At 45.8% G+C, this 26,588-nt stretch overlaps 1 protein-coding gene across 6 annotated transcripts in view; it reads right to left on the reverse strand.

Annotated features, from left to right (window-relative positions):
* Window positions 1-26,588, reverse strand: part of PAICS (phosphoribosylaminoimidazole carboxylase and phosphoribosylaminoimidazolesuccinocarboxamide synthase) — a 1,368,496-nt gene that overhangs the window by 1,124,338 nt on the left and 217,570 nt on the right. For 5 of the 6 annotated variants that reach the window (XM_069631609.1, XM_069631606.1, XM_069631607.1 and 2 more), the window contains exons 4-5: window positions 14,979-15,071; window positions 14,740-14,841 (exon numbers count right to left, since the gene is read on the reverse strand). In XM_069631609.1, coding sequence (XP_069487710.1) covers window positions 14,740-14,841; window positions 14,979-15,071 — 195 coding nt within the window. The remainder of the gene's footprint in view (window positions 1-14,739; window positions 14,842-14,978; window positions 15,072-26,588) is intronic. The other variant, XM_069631608.1, reaches the window with a different exon arrangement.

The following is a 26,588-nucleotide window of genomic DNA, read 5'->3' on the forward strand; positions in this document are numbered from 1 at the left end:
ACACTTCAAGCCGTTCAAATTGACGAGCAATCTTTTGAGAAAGAGTGGCAATAGTTTCTCGTAGCACTGTACAGTGCAGGGTTCTGCTTGTTTTTCATACCAGTAGGCTCAGACCCTGGACACTGGTTTAACAGGACAAGAGAAGCATATGCAGCTGTGAACGTGATAACATGGCCGACACTGTGAACATGGCCGGTGTCCTCATTTGACAGACTTATCCAGCAACCAGTGAAACTGCATTCCCTGGACCATTGTACAAAGTGGTATCCACGCTCACCCTTGCTAGTTTGGGCTATTAGATGGCAGAGCCACCGGAATTCCATCAAGCAATCCCTTATCCGGGACACCATATTTGACATTGTTGCTGTCCATGATATTGCATTTGGTATTGACATTATTCCTCTGGAAATTGACATTAAAACTTCCATCAACCTCCACATCACCACTACCATCACTCTTCACTCCCCCACTTCTACCAGCCTCTCTCCTTCCCATCACTTCTTTGTAAGGAGCCAGCCTACCTTTAGACCACACCTCACCTCCTTCTACAATCACCACTCTTTGGTCCCAAAAATTTGCTGTCAAGGCATTTTGGTTCCAAACAGGGATTTTTACTCTCCAAACCAAATCTTTAACCAACCACACTCAATCCTTCACCCCATGACTGGCATCAAAGACCCTTTTGTAATGCTCCTGACCCATCTTTAGTACTTTGATCACTTCCTCACGGTCTACCCATACAGGAACTGCTACTGCCAACCAACCGGGGCATAGTTTCGTTCCTGGCTCACGCCCTTTCAACGAGACAAAAGGCGATATCAGAATCTTGTCATGTGCCTCTAGCGAAGCAGCATGTATTAACACGTCATCTTGAAATATGACAATGTTCCTAACACCCTAAAGAACTTGAAAAAAGGTGGCTGCTGAAGCGAGACCAAAGGGCATCCTGCAGTATTTGAAGGTTCCGTCTGAAGTAATGAATGATGTGAGTTCTTGACAACATCGTGCCAGCGGCACTTGACGGTAAGCAGTAGAGAGATCAATAACCGTAAATTGTTTGGCACCTTCCAGAAGTGCTAAGACCTCTGAATTCTCTAGTAAGGGATGTCGATCTACTAAAATATTCTTGTTTAGATCCCCGAGATCTACACAGAATCTCAGGCTCCCATTTAGTTTGGCCACCAAAACGACTGGAAACACCCACGCCGTACCTTCCACTCTTTCGATCAAACCTTTTTGTAATAACACATCCAACTACTCCTTCAAATTCTCTCATAGATGAGGTACGGGTGTATTTTATGTACAACAGGAACTGTCAATCTGCATATTTTTATAGTTAGCATGAGCTAATCCATTCATGCATTAATGTAAAATCTGTTTAGAACTATAGTTTGTTCTGGGCTATCATGGATCAACATTTGCTGAGAGCCATGCAGAAAGATTCACTTGTTATTTTGTAAAGAGCACATTCTGTTTTTCTAAGCGCTAATAGTGGTCTGTTTTTGTCCATTATGAATCAGGCTTTGCTGAGTACAAAAGGAAATGCAAAAATGCTGAACGCAGCTGGACATAGTGTAGAGATGTTATTATAACAGCAAGTGTCGCTTGGCAGACTGTCAGCTATTCTTTAACACAGAGAATACAGCCTTGACTGCGAGAGTACACAGATATAGCATCATAAATGTTTTATGTCTTGTACGGATAGACAAGAATGTTTGCACAATATGCCTTGCTTTCTTAGAATATGTCCAGTACAGTTCATGCAATACCAATGTATGTACGTATGTAGAAGCAATGCTATGATGAAATGCTTCTACGCATGTAATGTACGTCAATGCTACCATGTATAAACAGTGGATTTCTGTTCAGTAGAAGAGCGAGTAAGCTCTCAGAGGAGGGTGTGGGGTAGTGTGTGCTGCAGCTCTCATTGCTAGAGGGTGCGGATTGCTCATTTGCTAGAGAGGGCTCTCGTTGCTAGTGTGACGGCTGAGTGCTGGGGACTTGGCTTGTTAGTGACGTCCCCTGCTGCCATGCATAATAAACTGTTCTCCGTTTAAATATCTATCTCTGTGTCTGTTGTGATCTTATTTTGTTTCCATTTTATATATATCTATGAACTTACAAATGGCACCCGTAAAGGAACCCTTCCAAAGGATGATCGAGGACGGTGTTTGGACCAGAGGGATCGTTGCCAAGTAGGACAAAGTTCCTAGCAGTTGCTACTCTTGATCCTCGTGTTGGCCAAGATCATCTCCGGCGAGGGTTGTCAACCGCTTGCAGCCGTGATGCTGTTTTGCATCTTTTGAATGAATATCACCAAGCACGGAAATCGAGTTGTAATTTGATGGGAGATAGCGTTGACTCTCTTTGATATTAAGTGAGCTTGCTCCAAGTTGTTTTTTTGAAAAATATATGCATATATTTTGCCAGGCTAGAGAATAGATTTTTTAAAGATGCCTGATGTTAGAAAAATTCACACATGCTGTGAAGATTGTCATTATGAGAGAAAACCCACAGGGTTAGAGAATGAAATAATAATGACTCCGTACCTTAGTGAGCTAAGAGCAATACAGGGGGGATTGAGGAGTATGTTGGACAATTGGGATGTGGTCCCAAAGTCAGTATACCAGTCAGTTCAAAAGAATGTGGAGATAGGGGTCACCAAGGAAAATAAGTTACCTAGGGCAGACTCATTTGTGATAGATACCAGGTCACAAAATACTCCATTGACAGCTCACTGGTTCCAGATATTGCCCTGTCAGGGCAACAGAAAGTTTCTGTAGGGTTTGCATGTACACCGGAAATATGCCCTGTGTCACAGATAGTACCCATTACTGTTGGTCCCTTTACAGATAAATGCCACTTCTTGCTAGCATCCAATTATGGAGAGAACCTATTGGGATTGAATATGTTGAAAGAATTGTACACAATGATTCATTGCAGCACTGATGGTGTATACTTTACAGTGTCCACACAGAAAAATGTTTCTTCACAGTATTCAGCATTGCCTTCTGATTTGGTGAGGAAAGGGGTTATTGAGGAAATATCTGACAGCATTTGTAACAGCACCATTTTGCCAGTTTTTAAAAAGGGTGACAGTGTTTTGCCCTACCATTTTGCAATTTATTTAAAGGACAAATTGACCATGATTTCTGCTCAGGGAGCGTACTTTTCTCTGATTGATGAATTGACCTTTGCTAGAATACCACAAGGATACACTGAGAGTACTAGCATTTACAGGGTGATGGATTACAGTTGCCACAATCTTGCACATTGTTACTAGTTGCAGCAGACTCCTGTGAAGTATGCCAGAAGGGCACTATTAGTTTACTAAAGGATCTTGCAAATATAGGTCACAATGTTTCTTCGAGAGAGTACCAGAATTGTCAACATGAGGTCGCCTAGGTAGGGTACTGCTTGTTGAAGGAGAGTAGGAGCATTGCTCCAGAGAAAGTACATGTTGCATCACCATTGCCATGGGATGCTCACTGTCAGAACACTTTTGTCATACTGAAAACAGTTTTGTGTTGTGCTCCAATCTTGGGGATTTCTAATTATGTCAAAAGGTTTGTCGTGTTGGTATATGTAAAGATGGATGTGCTTTAGCAGTGCTAACCCAGGAACATGGTCGCAAGAATAGTCCATGGGGATATTTTTCCTACACACTGGGTCCTGTTGCTTATACGCTACCTGAATGTCTTAGAGCAGTAGCTACAGCAGTTGCATCATGCAAAAAAAGGGCCTCATACAACTGGGGCGGGAAGGGGTTAACGGCGCCGGTAAAGGTGCTGGCGCCGTTAACCCCGCAACGCCTCATTACGAGGTTCCCTCGTGGGATCCGCTCTGGACGTCTGGTCAGACCAAACGTCCTTTGCGGGTCCCGCAAGGGGACCAGCATGCTAACAAAATGCCCGTCATTAACGGGCCCGTTGTTAGCATGCTCCCCATTCCCATTGAGGCCTATGGGGGCTCAAATGGGAATGGAGATTGTCCGGGTCCGGGTTCCCTGAATGGGGAAATACCGGGCCCTCCAAAGTTGGAATGGCCCGGTATTTCCCTATTCAGGGACCCGGACCCGAGTTTGGAGGCAGCCATGCCCTTATTAATAGCTGCCTCCAAACTCGTAATGAGGCCCAAAGTGAAGGCATGCTCTTGGGTCATTACTTAACCATGGTGCCTCACTCAGTTGATGTTTTAGTAACAGACACATGTCACATCAGCTCGAATTATGAATTTACTCTGTTCACAGCACACATTAGGATCACAAGATGTAACCTATTGAACATAGCTCAGTTGTTACCTCTCCCAGAGAAAAATGATGGGAATGAGGACGACCACGATTGTGTGTATACACCTGAACAAGAGAGCAGAGAAAGAATTGATTTGTTTGATACACCTTTGTCATTTCCTGATCTAGCACACATTAAATTGGAATGGCCTGAAACCCATATAGTAGCATTGCTGTCTCTGACACAAACTAGAACAGGTTTCACCTTGTATGAAATTGAATTGTGAGGGTCAGTGTTTATGAAGTATAATGCAGGAATTAATGACTTTGCCTTGTTTGAAAACAGGTTAACAATCTGCCATACCGGATACTGCACTTTTTTTTGGTTTGTTGAGATACATCTGATGCAGGAAGTCTGGCCTACTGATCCGCATACAGACTGGCCTAACATCTGAACATCCATGCCCAGTGATGTCTCCGAGCCAAGCGATCGCAGCACTGTGGAATGCTTTGATGCCTCAGAGTGCTGAGCATGATAACATCTCCGTCTGAGAAGTACGGAGATGTGAAGATGCTGGCTCGAATCCCAGAGTGCAAATCTGCCTCGTAGAAACCGCCTGATTTTAAGAAATGTATTTCCCTGATGTTTTCCGAAATGGACATATTTACCACGCTGCACATCTGAAATGAATACTGTTGCCACTGCCCTGACAACTGCATAGAGAAGGGGGTAGGGCACAGAGAAATACGTACCAAATACATACCCCGGTGTGCCTTTCATTGAGGAGAGAAATATCGACCCTGATTTTGAGCAACATTAGGGTCTGTTGAGATGTGAATATTCCTGAATTGTTCCAAGATCACTCTATGCCAGAGTGACATGATACAATTTGTGCCAAGGAAAGATAGGAAAGACATTTGGAGTAGGAAAGTGTTGCAGCAATTTGTGCAGCACCCACAAGAAACCAACGTGTGTTTCCTCCATTACGCCCAAAGACGCCTAAAAAACGCTTGAAGGCAGAAGGGGGGGGGGGGGTCGGCAGGGAACAGAAGACTTAAAATGAGGAAGGACATGTGGTCAAGTGCCACCCACGGATGAACTTCTAGAGCCTATAGAAGAAATGATATGGACACTTTTGACACAGAAATGATCAGGTCCAGGAGACCATGGTCAGCCAGAAGAAATATATTATACTTGGTCTGCTAATGACTGTGGGGAAATGATGATGATAACTGTCTTTTGGGTACTAGAGAAAGAACAACATCTCAGAAAACTGTTGCCCACGTCCATCCCCCCTGCTATGCTTTGCTTTGTTTCTTTTCAGGTACATACACGCATGCTTGATAGTTTTCATTTTGAGCGCCAGGATGATATTTATATCCTGCTTTTGTACACAGCTTGCTTAGTTTCTATGCTAGGCACATGTTTCCAGAGATCTGACACACTTACCAGCTACCAGGGTAAATTGCCAAAGATTTGCCTTCTTGCACTAAGAGAATATTGCACTGTCCATGTTACTGCCTTAGTATGCCTGAGTGTCTAGCTACACTACTTGCTTCTTTATATCCATGTGTTGACTGACCTTTGTCATGTAACTTGCCTGATGTCAATGTAGCGTCTACTGCCTAGCATTACTGTCCTAGAATAGATTAGCACATGCTAAAAGGACGGTTTGTCAATCTACATATTTTTATAGTTAGCATTAGCTAATCCATTCATGCATTAATGTAAATTCTGTTTAGCACTATACTTTGTTCTTAGCTATCATGAATCAACGTTTGCTGAGAGCCATGCAGAAAGATATACTTGTTATAAAGCGCACATTCTTTTTTAAGCGCTAATAGTGGTTTGTTTTTGTCGTTTATGAATCAGGCTTTGCTGAGTACGGAAGGAAATGCGAAAATGCTGAACGCAGCTCGACACAGTGTAGAGGTGTTATTATAACAGCGAGTGTCTCTTGGCAGACTGTCAGCTATCCTTTAGCACAGAGAATACAACCTTGACTGTGATAGCACAGAGATAGCATGATAAATGTATGTCCAGTACAGTTCATGCTATAGCAATGTATGCATGTAGGTAGAAGCAATGCTATGATGAAATGCTTCTACGCATGTAATGTATGTCAATGCCACTATGTATAAACAGTGGATTTCTGTTCAGTAGAAGAACAAGTGTGCTCTCAGAGGAGGGAGTGGGGTAGTGTGCTGCAGCTCTCATTGCTAGAGGGTGCAGATTTCCCATTTGCTAGAGAGGGCTCTCATTGCTAGTGCTAGTGTGACAGCTGAGTGCTGGGGGCTTGGCTTGTTAGTGACTTCCCCTGCTGCCATGCATAATAAACTGTTGTCCGTTTAAATATCTATCTCCATGTCTGTTGTGATCTTATTTTGTTTCCATGGTATGGGATACATTACTCACTGTAATCGTATTTCTGATGCTTGTATCTGCTTAGATTCACAATCTGTGCATAGGCCGACATCTAGTGGAAGCAGCAGAAGAGTATTACAGTTTGTTTTTCGAAATTCAAAAATGGGCGTCGACCTAGGGCGTGCCAGTAATACCATCCCTAGTGTGACGTCCACTGTACCCATGATCCCTCACGCGTGTAGGACCCTCAGATTGTATTTTTTCTGACATGAGGTAGCATGAGGAGTAGCGTGAGTACAGAGTATACAAGCAGATAGATAGATAAGACTACAAGCAACCATGAGCCTACTCTCAGAGGGGAGGAAGGGCGGGTGCATGTGAATATAAGCAGATACAAGTTTCAGAAATACGATTACGGTGAGTAATGTATCCCTTCTGAGGCTTGTGGAATCTGCTTAGATCACATGCTGTGCATAGATTAGCGAGCAGTGTTAGAAGAAGGAGGTGGGATGTGAGAAGGGTCATGAGTAAACAAATGTCTTAGAACCGCTTGTCCCACTTGAGTATCTGTCTTGGAATGAGTGTCAATGCAGTAGTGCTGAGTAAAGGTGTGAATAGAGCTCCATGTAGCTGCTTTGCAAATGGTGTCAAAGGGTAAATTTGCAATGAAAGCTAGAGTGGCCCCAGTGCCTCTTGTAGAGTGGCTCTTGGCGTAAAAGGCAGTGTTTTTTCTGAAAGGGAGTAACACAGCTGGATACATTTGACTATCCATTTAGAGATGGCACCTTTAGAGACACGATCTCCTTCTCTGCCTGTAGCTACGGAGACGAACAGTTGATCTGTCTTTCTCAGCGGTCTGGTCTCGTCTACGTAGTAGAGGACCGCTCTTCGCACATCTAGTGTGTGTAGTTTCACCTCAGCAGAGCTTTTGAGTTCCTGGAAGAAGGCCGGAAGCTCAATGGACTGGTTAACATGGAATTTTGAAATGAACTTAGGGGAGTTCGTAGAACCAGTTTATCCTTATGAACAGAAAAGAAAGGATCCTTCACTGACAGATCCTGAATTTCACTGACCCTTCTTATGGATGTAATGGCTACTAAGAAGGTGGTCTTATAAGTCAGGTGTTTGAGACTAGCTTCATGCATGGGTTCAAAGGGGGGGCCCATGAGTTTAACAAGCACCACATTAAGGTCCCACCCTGGTGGAGGATTAGAAATTGGAGGGTGGAGTATCTTCACCCCTTCCATAAAGGCTTTGACAACTGGCACCTTCCACCAGGACATCTTGTAATGGGAGGTGGCGTAGGCTGACAGCGCCGCCCCATGTACCTGGAGTGAATTAAATACCAACCCTGCATCCAGTAAGTGGAGCATGCAGGTGACAATATTGGAAGGAGTGCAATCAACTGGGTTGATTTGTTTATTCTGGCACCAAATAACAAATCTTTTCCACTTATCAAAGTAACAGTGTCTCGTATTCGGTTTCCTTGATTCTTTTAGGATATCCATGCATCTCTGTGGTAGGTTGAGATGGCCAAACTCTATGACTTAAGGAGCCATGCTGCCAAGTTCATTCAGTTGGGTTGAGGATGCGCGGTTTGTCCTCCGTGCTGGGAGAGTAGGTTGTGCCAGCACGGGAGTCTGATGGGTTCACACATTGCCATCTTGCGCAGGTGCGGGAACCACGATTGTCTCGCCCACATGGGAGAAACTAGGATGAGCGTCATCGATTCCTTGTGCATCTTGTTGACCACCTTCCTCATCAAAGGGGTTGGTGGAAAAGTGTAGGCAAACATCCCTGACCAGTTCATCCATAGGGCGTTCCCCATGGAGCCTGGCTGGGGGAACCTGGATGTGAATCCGGGGCATTGTCTGTTTTCGCTTGTGGCGAATAGGTCTACAGAGGGGAAACCCCACTATGAGAAGATCTCCCACAACTTCTTTGTGTAGACACCATTCGTGTTCCTCTGGAAGGGGGTCTCTGCTCAAAGCGTCCGCTAGTGAATTGAGATCCCTAGTTGAGACGACAGGTAAATGTTCCGTCTGAGTGCCCATATCCTAATTTTCTGGGCAAGCCTGGACAGATTTGGCGAACAAGTGCCCCCCTGTTTGTTTATGTAAAACATCGCATTCGTGCAGTCTGTTAGGATCTGTATTGACAGGTTTGATAGGTGGGGTTTGAATGCTCGAAGCGCTCTGAAGACTGTCAGGAGTTCTAGCAGGTTGATGTGATTCTTGGCCACTGTGTGTGATCAGAGACCCTGAGCTGTGTGGTGAAGGAGGTGTGCTCCCCACCCTGACAGGGATGCGTCTGTAGTGACTACAGCCTGTATTTCTGGATCGTAAAAGGGTTTCCCCTTTGACAGGTTCTCCCTTGTCCACCAGCGAAGACTCTGTACTAGTTTTGGCGAAACGACCACTAGACTGACCACTTGCCTGAGACCACTGTTTCACCAACCATTCCTGCATGGGTCACATGCGCAGGCGCGCGTGGGGAACCAGGTGAGTACATGACGCCATTATGCCTAGCAAACACATCGCTTTGCGAACCCTTATCTGACGACCGGGCTGATATTGAAGAATTTGCAGTAACAGATTCCGAATTCTTTCCTCTGATGGAAAGGCCAACCACTTTTGAGTGTTTAGGACAGCTCCTAGGAACTGTTTGGAGGTGCTTGGCACCAGGCGTGATATTTTCTCGTTGATTGAGAAGCCCAATTCGAAGAGGAGGTTGATCGTTCTTTGGATGTTGGATCTGCAAATTACTGGGGTCTCCCCCATGATGAGCCAGTCGTCCAGGTAAGGGTATACTGGGATTGCCTCCCTGCGTAGGTGCGCCGCCACCACCACCAGTACCTTGGTGAATGCCCTTGGAGCCGAGGCTATACCGAAGAGCAGCACCTTGAACTGGTAGTGCTGACTGTCCACCTTGAAGTGCAAGAATCTTCTGTGCGCTGGGAACATGGAAATATGAAAATAGGCATCTTTCATGTCCAATGTTGCCATGCAATCTCCTCTTTTTAGTAGGGGGATTACCTCTTGGGAGTGTAGTAATGCGAAACTTTTGAGGCTTGACATACTTGTTTGCAGGGCGTAAGTCTAATACTGGTCGCATTGTTAGATTTTTTTTGGCACAAGGAAGTAAGTTGAATAAATACCCTTGTTTACCTGGTTGCCCGGGACGAGTTCTATCGCGTCTTTTGCAAGAAGAATGACAATCTCCTCGAGGAGGATTCTTTGGTCCTCCAAGGAGTGTATTTTCTGTCTTGGAGGATGGTCGTGGGGGCGCTCCAACAGTTCAATACAGTATCCCGCGGACACTGTGGACAGCACCCCCATCTGTCCGAGGTGATCCCTACCCACGAGTGGGTGAAGCTGGAAATGTACCCCCCTACTGGGGATGCATGGGAAGGGACCCTGAGCGGAGCGTCACTGTTTGTTGGGAGGCGTACCGCCTCTACCTGGGCTGCCTCTCCCTTTACCACGGTCCCTTTTTTGCCCTCTGGCGAAACTCTGGCTAGCCTGTTGGTTGCCTCTCCACAATGTCCCTTGTCCTTGAAAGTAATTAGACCCTCTCTGGAAATTTTGGCCGCGAGAGTGACGAAAATTATTATTCCCTCGTTGGTTCATAGGTTTATGGTTAGTTGTCCCAGGGACTTTAGGGTCTCATGTTCGTCTTTGGCAGTTTTGAGTGCCTCTTCCACCGCTTTCCCAAACAAGACATTTGGTTCTGGCATGTCAATGAGTGTGGCTTGGGTCTTGGGTTTGAACCCCGACTGCCTCAGCCAAGCATGTCTCTTGATGACTGTGCTCTCAGCAATGAGCCGGCCTGCATTGTCTGCTGCGTCAAACGTCACTTTGAGAATGCATCCAAACACTGATCTCCCTTCTGATGCAATTTGGGCCAACTGGCCCTTTAGAGGTTCAGGCACGGAGGCAATGAGGCCAGCCACCTGCTCCCATTGGTGACAATTGGAACTTGCCAGCAGAGTGGTGGTATTAGCAATTCTTGCCTGGTAAGCAGAGGTGGAAGCAACTTTCCTTCCTAGCCCATAGATCTTTTTGCTCTTCTTGTCTGGGGGAGCTTCAGAGGATGCTAGAGGTGTCCCCGCTCTTTTCCTGGTGGTTGTGACCACCAATGAGTCGGGTTTAAGCTGACCCCTTATATAAAGTGGGTTGGAGGGGGCGGCCGTGAATAATTTTTCTATTCTTTGGTTGACTGCCCAGGTAAGGTTAGGGGTGAGAAGAGAGGGGTCAATTCTGTGTTGAATGGATTTCAGAATTGGCATGGCTTGGGCAACGGATTTCCTATCCCCCATAATTTGCTCTGCAAAGTCCCTCTCTTCTTGAGCCCCTTGAGTGTCTATCTGAAAGTGCTCTGCAACTTTAGCTAAGACCTCATTCAGTAATGGCTGATTATCCACAGGTGAGTCATTGACTGGTGGATCCTTGGGAATAGGGGAGTCGAGACTATAAGCTTCTGCCTCGTCTTCCTCCTCCTCATCCTGGTCCTCATCATCCCCATAATATTCAACCCTTGCCTGGTCGTCCAGTATTTGTATGTCTGGACCTTCAGCATACTGATGATAAGGTTGAATAGTGAGTGGGTCTGAAATCAGGCCCTCAACTGGAGTCTAAGTACGCGGTCTCTTACTAGGAGGCTGAAGGTCTTTGGATCCGGAAGGAGTAGAGGTAGCAGGGGTGTTCTGATAGCTCAGGAAGTAATCAGGGTTTTTCTCATAAACATTAGCCATAAAAGACATTCTCCTCATCACTCTGTCGATGTCTTCAGAGCTCCATTCCTTGGAACTGGGAATGAAGACCTCTTGCTGAGGTTCCTCTTCCATTCCCATATCCAGTGGAGTTGGGGGGACAACTTTAGGCCTAGTGACAGGGTCACAAGATTTATGTTTGTGCTTCTGAACCTGGTGTTCAGATGCTTTTTTCTGTTGTTTCTCCCCTTTGCCGTGTGTAGCGGCATGTTTCCCTGACGTTTTGGCTTTTCCTGAAACTTTCGACGCCTGGCGACGAGATTCGGGGGTGGGTCCACTAGATTCTGAAGTTTTAGAGGGAGGTCGTCGAGACTCGGATTCAAGCGTGGAACGAACTGCCGGAGTCGACTTTGAACATGCTGCTTGGGGGTGGAGATCGGATTCGTCTTCTGAAGACCATACCTCTGTGACTTTAGAAAGAGTGGCACTCTTAGCAATCTTAGACGGTTGCTGGGTGTCATGCGGGATCGAGATCTGGAGCGCCCAGAGGACACCGATTCTGCGGACCGCTCTCTTTGTGCCTTTTTCTGCCGATCGCTCGACACGCGTGTCAAGTCTCGGGAGGGGTTAGTGTGTTTAGATGAATGAGTGTGGGTAGTGCTCATGCCGCCGGGTGTAGTCCCCATAACTGCCCCGCCGGACAGTCCTCCGAGGTCAGGGGCTTGCGCTTGGGTGTCTAAAGACACTCCTGTGCCCTCGCCGTCCGATACGGCGGCGTTGCTGCCATCACTGAAGGAACCCACAGCTTCCATAGCCTCGATCTGCCTGGCGCAGTGGGCCCAACGTTTGGTGGAGCGGTCCTTTAGTGTCTTAGCTTTAAAGAGCTTACACGCTCTGCAATTCGCTTCAGGGTGGTCCCTCGGCAGACACAGATTGCAGGTGTTATGCTTATCTACCCAAGGGAACTTACGGTTGCACTTGGGGCAGAATTTAAAAGGAGTACTCTCCATATGTTATTATATAGTGGCGGGTGAGTGTATGTAGGAAAATAAAGGAGTGTGAGTTTGTCCACCCCCCACTCTCCCTACTTGCAGGGCCGAGGCCAGAGGCCTTCCGAGGAAAGGGCCGAGGCCAGAGGCCTTCCGAGGCCCAAAGTCTTTTGTGCATTCTCGACGGCTGTTCATTCTTCAGTACCGGCGCCGATCTTCGAAGTTTCGACGTGGGATAAGAGGAACAGGGAATTTTTGAATAATTAATGACAAATGGCTGAAAGCCAGGGAACTCCGCAACTATGTTTCCGACAAGTATGGCAGAAAAAAACAATATGAGGGTCCTACACGCGTGAGGGTTCATGGGTACAGTGGACGTCGCACTAGGGATAGTATTACTGGCACGCCCTAGGTCGACGCCCATTTTCGAGTTTCGAAAAACAAACTGTAATACTCCGCAGCTTCCAGTAGATGTCGACCTATACACAGCATGTGATCTAAGCAGATTCCACAAGCCTCAGAAATATAACTATGAACTTACAGAACAGCACTGTTTTTCAGCTTTATGAGATGTTCAAAAGCCTTGAGTTCACCTAGCACAAACAATAAAACCTCTTGGAACTCGCTAGCCCATCTGTCCTGATCCTCTGCAATTGATACTGGTTCCTGTTAATTCATTTGGATACGAATACCAAGACTCACCTGTTCATCCCATCCAAGAAGGGATGATCCCCCCTTTTGCCAGAAACACTTCTGCAGCACAACTGCGGCCCTTATACTCTATTTTGGCACTGAATTTCCCCAACATCTCTATTTCAACCTCTCCATAACCATGAGGACGGATGTCATGTTCCATGTGGTCTTGTACTTTCCAACCAATGACATTTGTGAAAGTTTCACCAGAGACTATAGTCCAAGGAGAACCACTGCCCACCTTCATTGTCAATGTTTTCCCATTGATATGAAATTCGTCCAAGGGGCCTCTGTTGCCTCAAACGAGAGCCGAGATTTCAAATACATGTTGGGCATTGTTGGGCTTGCTCTGTTTGGGACAGGTGTGCCACTTCTTGCTCCGATTTGGGCAGGGTTTACTCAATAGAATTCACTGCTCCCTCCTTGCAAACCTGAGCAAAGTGTCCTTTGCGCTTGCATTTCATACAGGATCCATTTTGAGCCGGGCAGAATAGGCTTAACGAAAGGTGTCCGGTATAACCTTCAACTGGTTCCAGTGGCTCTTGACGTGATGCTCAAATGTCAAATTTTTCCTTGGTTCATAGTGTTCTTGTAACATCTTGACTGCCCTTGTAAAATCATCCAGATCTCCAGCACCCTCAGTTGTTGGTTCTGATAAACCCTCAAACACACTGAGTCCTTCTATACCCAAATTGTGTAACAGTAAGGTATGCTTCCTTGCAGGTGCAAATTTGTCTCACCCCATGGCAAACAGGTGTCAACATTCTTTTCCATCTTTCCCATGTTATTGGGGGGGTTTCCTGTTTCAGCTAAGAAAGGTTGGGGAGGAGGAATGCTTGTCGTGGCCATGACTTCTTATGGCTTGTTATTCCTTAATAGTTGTTGTCTGTTCTGTTCCCATAGTCTCCTTTGTCTTTCTTGTGATTGTTTGCCTAAAACCTAGTCTCTTTTGTCCTTGTTGCAGGCCGAAACTAGTTTTCTTTACCTTCTTTGTTCTTTAGTGATGAAAATGTATCCTGTATGTACTCTACTGGCAAAGGCTATACTTTTATTTATTTCACTGACTTTCGGTAACGCGTTCTTGTTACCATGGGCATTTTTACATAATGGGGCACATAATAGGGTTCTTTCCTCTGATATATCCGTTGGCTGGTGCAGCTCGCTGTTCACCACACAACCGTTTCAGAAGGCAGCGCGGGACAAATTAGCCTCCACACCTCCCTGTGTACGGCCACCTCACTGTGGACGTGGTGGCGTTTTGGTCCCCCACTTAGCTCACCGTCGCGTTCACTGTCCGGGATAACTTCTTCTTTCTGCCACCAACCAGGTCCCTGCCGCTCTCAACAGCTCTCTCAACGGCAAGGAGATCTGGAGAGTCGGCTGCCAGCAGCTGCTGCGGCGGTCACTCTGCAGGCCTCAGGGCTTTCCGACTCGTCGCCATTGAAAAGATCAGTACTAGGTGAGGTCTCACAAGATTCTTTGATGAAGCCAGCAGAACACAGCATGTGCTGCTGGCCCACTAGGCATCTTAACGAGGTCTGAGTCCTTCTTTTGGTCCGCCACAGTTCCCATATCAATTCCACTTCATCCCCTGAGCCTCAACCTTCACAAGCAAAATCATTGCTATCTGATCACACATAAAGAGTGTTCTCTAACCTAAGGTGTATAGGTAAATATATACCCAGTTTGTATTACACACACAGCCCATTACATAAAAATAATGATTTCAAATACAAAAATATGAAAAACTCACCCAAATCGTCGTTCTCCTCTTCCTTTATGTAGGTTATCAGAGGGTCATCTGAGAGGTAATTTATCGAATTGTCTTCGTTTGAACCAGCCAGGATCCACTGCCCTATGGAACATACATGAATGGTTAAACACGCTGCTGACGGCGTCAATAATACTTCAGTCTGCTTAGGTGTTATTGCACTGAAGCAATCATATGTACAAAATGTCTTTTTTTAGCATTAAGCAAGAGACTCAATTTACCTTTGTCAATTCTTTCCTTCTTAATTTCTGGTGCCCTGGGGTCATCGTATATGTTACTAAATGAGTCCCCTTGATCCACGTCTTCTGGTATTTCTGTGGATCAACAGATACTGGAGATAAAGTGCTTAAGCAGAAACATTACTCTTACAGTCACTTCCATTCTCAAAGTGCAGGAATAATGCCAACCAGAGGATGGAGATCATAGCTCATTCAAAAGCAACATCTGATGAGGCCGAAGGCACATGAGCAAACCCTTTATGTGCCCTCCAACCCACCTTAATTCATCTCCTGCACTTTACGACTGAGCTCCAATTATTTTATACAGAACATTGCTATAATACAACTTTTCATGGATGCCTCACAGTGGGGGCCTTTTGATCAAGTATTTCAAGCATATATTTTTTAATTGTCTACTGGTACCTCTTATTTTAACTGGGAACTTCTGTGACGGGTATAAAGGTACAGAAGTATGAGGCTTTTATTATAAAAGTAAACAAAAGGAAAACCTATTTTGCCCTATTTCTATGACGGGTTGCCCTACCTTAACAATAGCACTAAGGACTCTGTCAGGATGTCTTTATTTTATTTATTTTATTTTTATTTTATTTTATTTGGCATTTATAGCGCGCGCCTAACCCGTAGGTATCTGGGCCCTGGAAATACAGGGTAAAAAGATTTGCAGTTGTCACCACAGGCCACATGCAGCACAAGCATTCAAAGACAGATGCGTCTTTGCAGAGTTTACGATATATACAAAATATACAAATGGAAAATACAATTTGCAAATTTACAAATTTACAATTTACAAAGTGGGGGATCTAAGCCTTCGATTCTCGGTACAGTGTTGAGGCTAGGTATACATTAGGCAGTGAAGTGGAGGACAGAGGAGGTGTGAATACTAAGGGTTCGCTGAGAGGAGCCATTTTTTAAGTTTTCTGCGGAATGAGGAGTGGGAAGGATCAGATCTGATGGCTAACGGGAGAGCATTCCAGCATTTTGCAGCAATGACCGGGAAGCTGCGATTCCAGCTTTAGTTCTTTTGAATTTAGGCACACTAAGCAGGTGAGCTGATGTAGCTTGAGTAGGCCCGATGGTTTGTGTATGGGTGAGCAGATTGGAGAGATATTTGGGTGCGGTGTTGGTTAGACATTTATGGGTGATTGCTAGTGTTTTGAATCTGATTCTGTCCTGGACCGGCAGCCAGCGTGCATTATTTTCTAGGGATGTTTAAGGCAGCTCGGAGGGCATTGTTTTGTGTGACTTGTAGATTTTTAATGCTAGTGGTCGAAGTGCCAGCTAGCAAAACAGACAGGATGGGTATTATGGCTAGGGTCAGGCAGCTGTCAGGTGAGAGGTATGGTCTGCATGCGTTGATAAGTTTGGCTTGTGTAGGATGCAGGTGAGACAGTTGCATTGATTTGTTTGGTTAGAGTTAATGAGAAGTCAAGGTATACACCCAAGGTTTTGACTTCTTTTGAGACAGTGATATTGTTCCAGTCAATTGTGAATGATTTGTTTCTGGGGTCTAGTTTTTTTTAGGCTTGTTTGAGAGCCCACCTATAGTAGCTCCATTTTGTCGTCGTTTAGACAAAGTTCATGTTGGGCCATCCAGGATTGGATCATTTGATAGAGATTGTTGAGTAGGATGGAGTCTTTGTCATAGGGCCTCATTACAGTGTGCCGGTCCGGGAACAACGGTGCAGGTAAGCCTACCGCATCATTGTTACCGGACTGGCACACTATGAGTCTGTGTGCTTCCGTGCTCCCCATTCCCATTGAGTCCTACGGTAGACAAATAGGAATGGGGATTTACATTTTCCAGCGCCTGACTTCACGGGCCTCCGGGGCTGTAATGCCCTGGTGTATCCGTGAAGCCAGACGCCGGAAAAATTCACAAGTCCAGCAGCAGGCTAGCGGTTTTACCGGCACGGCTACTGTCGGACTTGTAATGAGGCCCATAGTCTCCAGAAAGGTGCAGTAGGATCTGCATCTCATCCGCGTAGTTCCTATATGATATTCCAGGCTCGTCTAGTCGGTCGAGCAGAGGTTTGGTAAATATGTTATACAACGTTGGTGACACGCAAGATCGCATGGGTACATCGCAGAGGACTGGGCTAGGGGCAGCGTTCGCTATATTGGAGAATTCTCTCATTGTCCGCTCTGAGAAAAAGAATTAAATCCAAGAGACAGCACTTGATGAGAATTGGGCAGCGCTGGCTAGGTGCTGACACAACATTATGTGGTTCACCAGTTCAAAGGTCGCGGAACTGTGTAGGAGCAGTAGGATGGCTAGGTTCCCATTATCGATTATGGCATCCATTTGGTTTTTAAGGTCTAGGAGTGCCGTTTCCGTGCCATGTCTGGGTTGGAAGCCCGATTGGCGGAGTCCTAAGAGGTTGTTTGTTTCAAGGTGTTGTTGAATTTGAATATAAGCAGCACAGTCTAGGATTTTCAGAAGGAAAGGGACCGTGGTAATAGGGCTGAAGTTGGTAGGCGTATTCGGATCGAGAGATGTTTTTTTTTAGAAGTGGGAGGACCCAGGTTTCCTTTAGGTTCTTCGGGACAGTGCTTTGTGCAAATGAGTTGTTGATGAGAGAGGTGATAAAAGGGGCAAGTTCTGTAACACAATCTTTGATGCAAGGGGCAGATGTCACCTTGGCACCTGGAAGGTTTTAGGCTAGCAATAATCTTGGTGACCTCAGTGGTGGTGACTGGTCTGAATTGGAATAGGTGGGGAGGAATGGCTCTGGTGTAGGTGTCTGTGTCAGTGTTTGGCATAGTCACCTTATCTTTTCTGTTGGCGATTTTAGTTTGCAGCATTGAAATTTTGTCTGTGAGGGCGTTCTCTATGTTGGTACACCAAATTCCGTCTTTTTGGCAGGTTTCGGATGGACTAGTTGGCATTTGCTATACGCTCGTTGTACGAGGAACTTTTTACTTGGAGTATAGCTTGCTTGTATTTTTATGCAGAGGTAAGGAAGATCTTGGTGAGGCTTTCCATAGTGCTTCGGCGGCACGTTTGTTGGTTCTGAGATCCTTCAGGTTATGTGAGAACCAGGAGTTGAGGTGAGCTTTAGGTTTGGGTTTGCAAGTTTGAGTGGGGCGATTTGATTGATGGTGTGGAGGATGGTGGTGTTGTATAGATCTACCATGTCAGTTGGATTGACAGATGAGTGAGTGTACTCCGTGATGGGACCTAGCAAAGGGAGTAGGTTGGTGCATTTGATATTGCAAGTGTTCCTTGCGAGAGATGCTGGGGCCAGGTGTGGTGTAGTTTTAGGCGAGGTTTGTTTTTTGAAAGTGAATGTGATGACATTGTGGTCTGACCAAGGGCAAGGGGAGTGTTAGGCAGAAACCTGTGCAGTTCCCTCTGGGACCACTGCAAAAGATTTAGGACTACAAGTGTTTGGCAGTAAACCCACTTGGTAGCAGTCTGTACCACACAGATTCACTTGGTAGCTGTGGCTGAGCAGTCAGACTTCCCTCAAGAAGAGTTAGGCAGTATACAGAGTATTCACAATAGGTCAAGAGCACACAATAGAACAAGTAAACACTGACCAGGGCTTGGTGTAAAAGAGATATAATTATTTATTTAAAACCACATCTAGAGAAACACACAGGCACTAATAATAAGCAATTCACAAACGCGGTCACTAAAAGATATACACTCCCTTAAAAGAATATTAGACAAGTCTTAAGTAAAGCCCCACTTATTTTCAGACAGCGGTGAGCGCTTAACGTAGATGGCACTCTTATAGTTCGTTTTAAAAAGGGAGAGAAAAGCAGAGAATAAATTGAAACAGATCCCAACACTTTTCCACGAACACACAAGAGAGAAAGGCAAAGTAACACTGTGAATTCAGAGTCAATAGGCTGGAACCGCTTTAAGAGGATCAAAACGAAATGTGTCCAAGGTCACACAGTTGCAGTGCACAAAAGTCTTGTAACGGTTCAAAAAGGAGTTGGACCAAGGAAAGGGACCAGTTAAGAGTGTCAAGGCGGCCAGCCCAGTCCATAAGGTTAAGGAGTTATTATTACCTTGTTGCAATCTTTAGAAAGGGAGGCCTGGCGGACACAGTACCTTAAAGTGGTGAGAACGCTCCAACGGGGGCAGTTGTTCCTGGCAGCGGGTGCAAGTCGGTGCTTCGTCCGGGGGAAGAGAGGATATTGTCGCGGAGGAAGACAGGAGTCCGTTGCACTGCCAGGGAAGAAACCAGCCACGGAGTTTCTCAGGTATAAGGCGCGGTGATTCGTGGTTCAGTGGTGAGTGGCTATCCGGCTGCCGGGGTGCTTGGCACGGGCAGTTCGACCACAAACCGGGCTGGGGTGCGAAGAAAGAAAGGAAAACTGGTTGTGCCCACCAGTCAGGGGAAGAAGCCTCTCCAGCCGGGAGATCTTCTCTGTCGTCGGGAAGTGGTGAGTCGGTTCTGCAGGGCTCCACCGGTGGTGTCGTCGTGGTAGGTCGGCTCAGCTTCTCCCTCGTCAGATTCTTAGGTCCTATGGCGACTTCTGAAGTTCCAGTCCCCAAAGCCCTGCTTTTATGCAGAAAACCCCCATTCACTCAGCCTAGCTGTCACTCAAACATGCTAAGTGGTGAGCCGGTCGGCTCACCACTTGGGCCAATCACACAAGAGTGCGACCTGAGTTACCAAGGTAACTCGGTTCAGGGTGCCTAAACCCCCTCCCACAGCCCCTGTGGTACCCAGGCACCACTTTTGGAGGCTTCTGTGGAGAAGCCCGCCAAAAAGTGGAACAAAGGGCTCGACTTGGGTTGGAGTCACAGAAGAGAACACAAACGCCATTTTAGAATCGAGTCTTGGCAAAAAATACCAACCGGAGAATTAATATTAATTAAATAAACCGGCGGTATGTTCGAGGCTATGAGAATTAAATAATTAAAGTTGGTAGCCTCGAACAATGGGAAAATCCCATAGGAAAATATTTGCGGTCGAATATAGAAAGTAGCCACTGCCACCAGCCAAAACTCGATCAGGGGGGACGGAGACGTGCCCCCTCGACTAACAGACCCCGGGAAAATCGAATTGCCCCGACCAGTACGTCCACAATATGATGGTTTGTACTGGTTTCTGTTAATAATTTGGGACTAGTAAAGCCAATGGTGACTTTACATACCCTGTAGTCAGTCCCAGGGTATGGAGCCTATGGTGGGGGGTCACTATGACACCCCTGTGTTACTGCACGGAGGGTGCTGTGTAACACACATAGTAAAAACACATGAGACCCTATGGAGTAAAGTTACCTCATAGCCCATAAAACACATTACCAGTCAAAGGAATACCATAAATCATGTCCAAGAATGGGAGACAAAGAGTCTCACTCTTGGCAGGAGGACAAAACAAACTCCAGAAATCCAGCAAAGCTGCTGGGGAACTCACTAGGTTAGGAAATTCAGCCTAAAGAGAGAATTCTCCCTAACAGGGAGTTGGCTGTGATGTTGGTTGACATATTCAGGTCGGCAAGCCAGTCTAAGGTTCAGACTTTGTCATGGGTAGGCAATTCGATGCGTTGGGTGAGTCCTTGTGCAGCGATAGTGTTCTGTATGACAGTAGCGTTTTGATCTAGGCTATCATAGAGGCTGAGGAAATGGCCTAAAATGATAATTATGGATGAATGTTTGGTATCCCTAGATAGGAGGTGGGCTATATCCTCGTTGAAGGATTGGAGTGGGCCTGGTGGTCTGTAAAGGGTATGCATGGTGGTGGTAGTGGTGTTGGGAAGAGAGAGTTTAAGTGAGAGTAGTCCACTGAAGGGAATGGTTTGTAGGGTATTTCTCTCAAAGATAGGGAGGATTTGGCAATCAGTTGTGTCATCGGTAGTGGTGGTCGGTGTAGGGTTGGCATTAGGCGAGGGAGAAGTGATCACTGGGGGTATGCTGTCATCTATAGTGCTTTCTGTTGCTGGGTTGAGCAATTGGGCATTGTCTGTAGAGTATGCAGCAACAGGCAGCACCAGAGGCTCAATGGGTGCGCTGTGCGATTGGGCAACAATTGAAGAGCAAGGAGCAATAGGCAACACAGAGGGCTCAATAGGAGGGCAGTGCAGTTGGGCAGTAGCTGGAATGCTTAGATCTTGCAATATATTGATCTCAAAGAGAGCGCAATATAATTGGGCAGTAGCTGAATTGCATGGAGCAGGGGACAAAGTAATGGGCTGCATAGGAGCGTGATGGAGTTGGGCACTAGCTGCATTGCAAGAAAGGACAGGCTCAATGGGAGCGCAATACGATTGGTCAATAATTGGAGTGCATGGAACAAGAGGCAACATAGGGGGCTCAATAGGAGCACAATGCAATTGGTCAGTATCTGGGATGCATAGAGAAAGGGGCAACATAGTAGACTCAATAGGAGAACAATGCAATTGGTCAATATCTGGGATGCAAGGAACAAGAGGCAACCTAGTAGACTCAATAGGAGCACAATGCAATTGGTCAGTATCTGGGATGCAAGGAGCAAGAGGCAACATGGAAGGCTCAGTAGGAGCACAATGCAATTGATCAGTATCTGGGATGCAAGGAGCAAGCAGCATATAAAGCGCAGTGCACTTGTGCAGTGATACTAATGCATGCAGCAAGAAATGACATGCAATTGGGCACTCTTTGTTCTGTGAGGAGCAGGCAGTATATTTAGTTCAATTGAATGTGTGATACTGTTGGGCAGTATGGTCAGAGTAGGAGGCAGCTGGTAGATGTAGCTTAGAAGGTGCAAAGTACAGATGTGCAATAAGGTTGAGTCCGGGAGCATATAACGTGCTTGGCTCAATGGGAGCACTGAGTATTTGGGCTGTAACATTGCGCTCAGAGTGAAGTAGCATATTGAGCTCAGTGAGCGCGGTGGTCAGAGGGTTAATGTTTCACCACAGTCCTGTGTCCAAACCTATTTCCGTCCCTTACGCTAAACTAAGGAAAAACTGGGCGTCTTCTTGATCCAGAAGAAGGTTTCTCTCGTTCCGTATATGGACCTTTAAAGTTCAGTTTGTGGTGTGGAAACATAACTAGCGACTCTTTACTACACACAGTTCCCAAGTATCAATTCCCAAACATGTCAAGTCTGGTTCACTTTCCTGCCAGACTTAACTGTAGACCTTTTCCTCACTATTCATATTTTCCTTGTATGAGGGGGGGAAGTCTCTTCCCCCTGTTTCTTTTTCCAACTCAAACTTGGATTGCCAAGACTGGTGCAGTACCTTGCCAAACTTGACTTTAGAACTCAGAATTCCAGAAAATGTCTCTTTCTCTTTCACACGGGTCCCAGATCCCTCTGGTTTGTTTCGCAAACTCCCCAACAGGTTTTGCAACGCCTCAGCCCCTTGACCATATGTTTCTTCACTCTTGTATGGGTCCCTGACCCTTGTTCTTTGCTTTTGTGGGCCTCGCCCAACTTCATATTGGTCCCAGACCCTGGTGTGTTGCTTTTGCGGGTTCTCTACCCCACCTTCACTCAATGACCAACTGAACAGACCTGGTGTACTCTCCTGCCAGGTACTGTTCCACATAGGATATTTAATGTTTTATTTAATTTTTTTTATTAGCATTTAGTTTATTACAAACTTTTAGCTAAAATTTAAAACGAAACAAATGTCCAATTTTGTTTAATTCCTTCACATTGGGTCCAGATTATTTTAAAGTCCAGCATTTTCTTTAAGTATAGGATGTTTGTTCATGATTTTCTCTCAGTTTACTTCACACTTGTGTGGATTTTCTCTGTAGTTTCCTTCAGTTTTGACAATGCTGTCAATTTCCTTCAGTTTTTTCAATGAAAGGACAAAGGCAAACTAGCCATTCTCCTACTATTGGATCTCTCAGCAGCCTTCGACCACAAAATCCTGGCCAAGCACATAACATCAGCAGCAGCCTCCTCACCGAACACCACCAGCTAGATACAATCCTTCCTGTCAAACAGAACCACTAGGGTCTTCTCACCTTCAGCATCTGCCCCGCCAGAGCCCATTAATTGTGCAGTCCCGCAACGGTCCAGTGTCTCCCCCAACCTCTATAATATATTTACCAAGCCTCTCTTTGATCGCCTTCACAGTCTGGGTGCCACCTACACTAATTATGCAGATGACACACAGATCCTCATCACATTCACTGGTTGCTACATAAATGACACCAAAATGATAAACAACATATACCTAGAGATCCAAGCATGGATGGCCACCCACAGTCTGTGCCTAAATGATGACAAGAATGTACTCCTGATCATCTACTCAAAAGCCCGCCTCAACCAAGTAGAAAAATGCTATTCGGCCTTCATCATTGATGGAAACACCATAAAAGTCTCTAGTGAAGTAAAAACTCTTGGTGTCTACTTGGACTCCACCTTATCACTTAAAAAAACAAGTGAACACCACAGCATCCACCACGGCATACACCAACAAACTTATAAATGCATGTAAACCTTATTTATCATCCAACAGGCTCTTAACACTAGCCAGAGCACTGATCCTTTCAAAGCTGGACTATTGTAACACTTTATTCCTTGGTTCCTCCTCAAGGAACTTAAACAATCTCTAAATCCTGCAAAACAACGCCTTAAGATGAGCGCTGAACATTCCACGTTACAGCCACATCTCCTCTTTCAGGAGAGACGCACTCTGGCTTCCCGTACATGACAGAATTACATTACGATCACTAGTAATCACGCACAAATGTCTCTCGAACACAGCACCAAAATATCTCACAAACAAATTCTCCAGAACTTTATCTGACAGACACACTAGATCTAACTACCTGAACCGACTTACTATCCCTAACTAGAACTTAAAAACGGCTGGAGGATCCAGCTTCCCAGTGCTCGCTGCCAAGTGCTGGAATTCACTCCTACCGGCCATTAGATCTGAAACCTCATTTTGGGCCTTGAGAGCCAAAACCAAATCCTGGCTCCTCTCCCAAACTATTGCCTAGCACACTAGACTAGCTCCCACGCTGTAAATGACACATTCTGCACACCCTGGATACACTGCCTTGTCTGACTTAATCTACCTGTAAATACATTGGGCCTCATTCCGAGTACGGCGCTAACCAATGGCGCTATTAACGCCTTGGTTGACGCCGTACCCGGAACGGCAGCGCCTTGGTGGATGGCGGAATCACCGCCCCATTCCAAGGTTGGCGGGGCGGTAATTCCCCATTCACCAAGGCTCTTCCCCATTCCCAAATGAGCCCCCATAGGGCTCAATGGGAATGGGGAAGATGCAAATAACGGTGACCGTTCATTACGGTCACCGTTATTGGCTTGGAGGCCCCTTTGCGCCCTCGACTTTAACACCTGCTCAAAGCAGGCGTTAAGGGCGAGGGCGCAGAGGGAACTCGGAGTATGGCTTTAAGGGATTACCGCCACCGGTCTCGTTACCGGTGGCCGCTATCCCTTACCGCCATACTCGGAATGAGGCCCATTATCTTTTGCTTTGTGACACTATAATCCTGTAATTTGCTACTATGTAAAAATTGTAAATATATCTATCGTATGTACCCTATTATGTAACCTATGTAACCTACCATGTTTCCAAGTACAAGCGCCCAGTTACCCTTGGGTTAGGTGCGCTATACAAGTAATAAACTAAACCAAACTAAACTAAACTAAATGCTGCTGTCAAAATGTTTACTGTTGCAAGATTCGTTTTTAAGTTGTCAGCTTGATATATCCTTTCCCACCATTCTTCGGCGTTTAGACCCAAAATGTGTCCAAGCACAGGAAGGAGATGGATCGATCGTAAGTCCTTTAGGTTTAGGCAAAATAACACCAAATGTTTTAATGATTCTTCTTTGTGGCTACAAAGTCGACAATCATCCGCCATTGACTTGTTATATCTTTTTAAGGTGGAGTTGTTATGTAGGATATTCAGTCTTAATCTTAACAATAGTGACCTCCCAATCTTATTGGGGTATTAATCAGGTATCTTTTTATCACATTTGGTAGACCAATGATGTTACTAGATAGCGTATGAATTTTCTAGGACGATCTCTTTTCCTCTGTTTTTCTCCAGTCATCAGCCCATATTGTTTGCTTTACTAAGTGCGGGTTATTACATATGGCTTCTTTTGATGAACCGAGGTAATAGAGGTTAGTCTTCACATTCTGTTTTCCATAGCTTGACTGACCATTCGTCCTCCATATTTTTTCTTTTTTTATCTATTTCCAGTAGTGGCTGGCAAAATTAATTGATTACTTTTCCAAACAATGACAATTTAAAACCACATCACTTTTGAGTAGAGCGAATTTAACCCTAACTTATGGCGGATTACTTGGTTTGGCAAAGATTTTGGTAGCTGTAGAATTCTTTTCCAAAAAAAGCTCTCACACTTATCCCAAAATTCTTCTCTCAGCCCTCTATTAATCTCAGCTCCATAGATGAGTGTTGGAGTAACCTTTTGCTTAAAATATTTTAAGATTGGAGTTAGTGAGAATTTGCCAAATTGTTTATTCAGGGCGACACCTTGAGCTGTCAGTTGATGCACATTTTCTGCACGTTTTCAATCCATGATTTTTCACTTTTGAAGACATTTATCACAACACCAAGATATGTCTGTTTGCGCACTGGACAAAGTATCTCCTTCTCTAAGATCCAGGAAAGTTTCGAGTTGGATTGTTTCTCCCCATAAATCATAAGTTTGTAGTAGATTTAGCTTCCTTTTTGAGGCCGACGTTGGTCTGTTCTAGCAAGACCAGGTCGTCCGCATAGAGAAGCCACCCTACAATTTCCCCATTGATTTTCGGCGGGAAAGTGGTGTTAGTAAGCAGGACCTCTTTTATATCCTCAATGTACAAATTGAACAAGGTTGCTGCGAGTGGGCAGCCCTGCTTTAGTCCTTTTGAGGTTTTGATGACTCTTGATAGGTTCCCCAATCCATCAAGTTTTACCTGTACAGATGTATTGGAGTACAGTTCTCGAATGATATTTAGAAGATCAGTTGGGCATCCTTTCATCCTCAATTTCTCCCATAAAGTGTTGCGGTCGATGCTATCAAAAGCTTGACACAAGTCTATACTGGCTGTATAGATTTTCTCTTTTTTTTACAGCAATCTTTTATCAGACTTAGTAGCAATGGCGCTAGAGACCCGAACAAGATGGCCGCTCCCCTGTGAGCTCCCGCACGGCCTAAAAAAATCCTCATCAATCCTGTCCGTTCCGGTGGTCCAGCACCCCATTACTGCTGTCAGCATCGCCACATGTGAGCCGCTAAAAGAAATACCCGATCAGCAGCTGATTCCGGACACTCGCCCTACAAAAACTACACCTGGCGAACCTCGGCGCACTCGAGTGGCAGCGCGATCCCAGGAACCCGTAGACGCTCATCCACCCCCTGCGGCCCTACAGTGGGGCCCCATGGCCGACGGAGAACCCCATTAGGCCCTCGGGCAAAGAAAGCTGGGGAAGTGCTCAATGGTCGCTGGGCCCGCGAGTGCGCCCCCCAACAACAAGGGCCGGGCTCGAGCAGCGCGGCCTACGGGCCCCCCTCCGGGGATCCAAGAAAGTGAAGCCACCAGGACGTCCCCTTCAGAGAGCGGCCGCCAGCACACGGCCTCCCCCCTTCACATTGGAGACGCGTTCGGGCTCGGCGACCGCCCCCCTTCACATCAGAGCCACACG

The sequence above is a fragment of the Ambystoma mexicanum genome, chromosome 6q (genome assembly GCF_040938575.1).
Source record: "Ambystoma mexicanum isolate Mex_15411 chromosome 6q, UKY_AmexF1_1, whole genome shotgun sequence".
Classification (NCBI taxonomy): Eukaryota; Metazoa; Chordata; class Amphibia; order Caudata; family Ambystomatidae; genus Ambystoma; species Ambystoma mexicanum.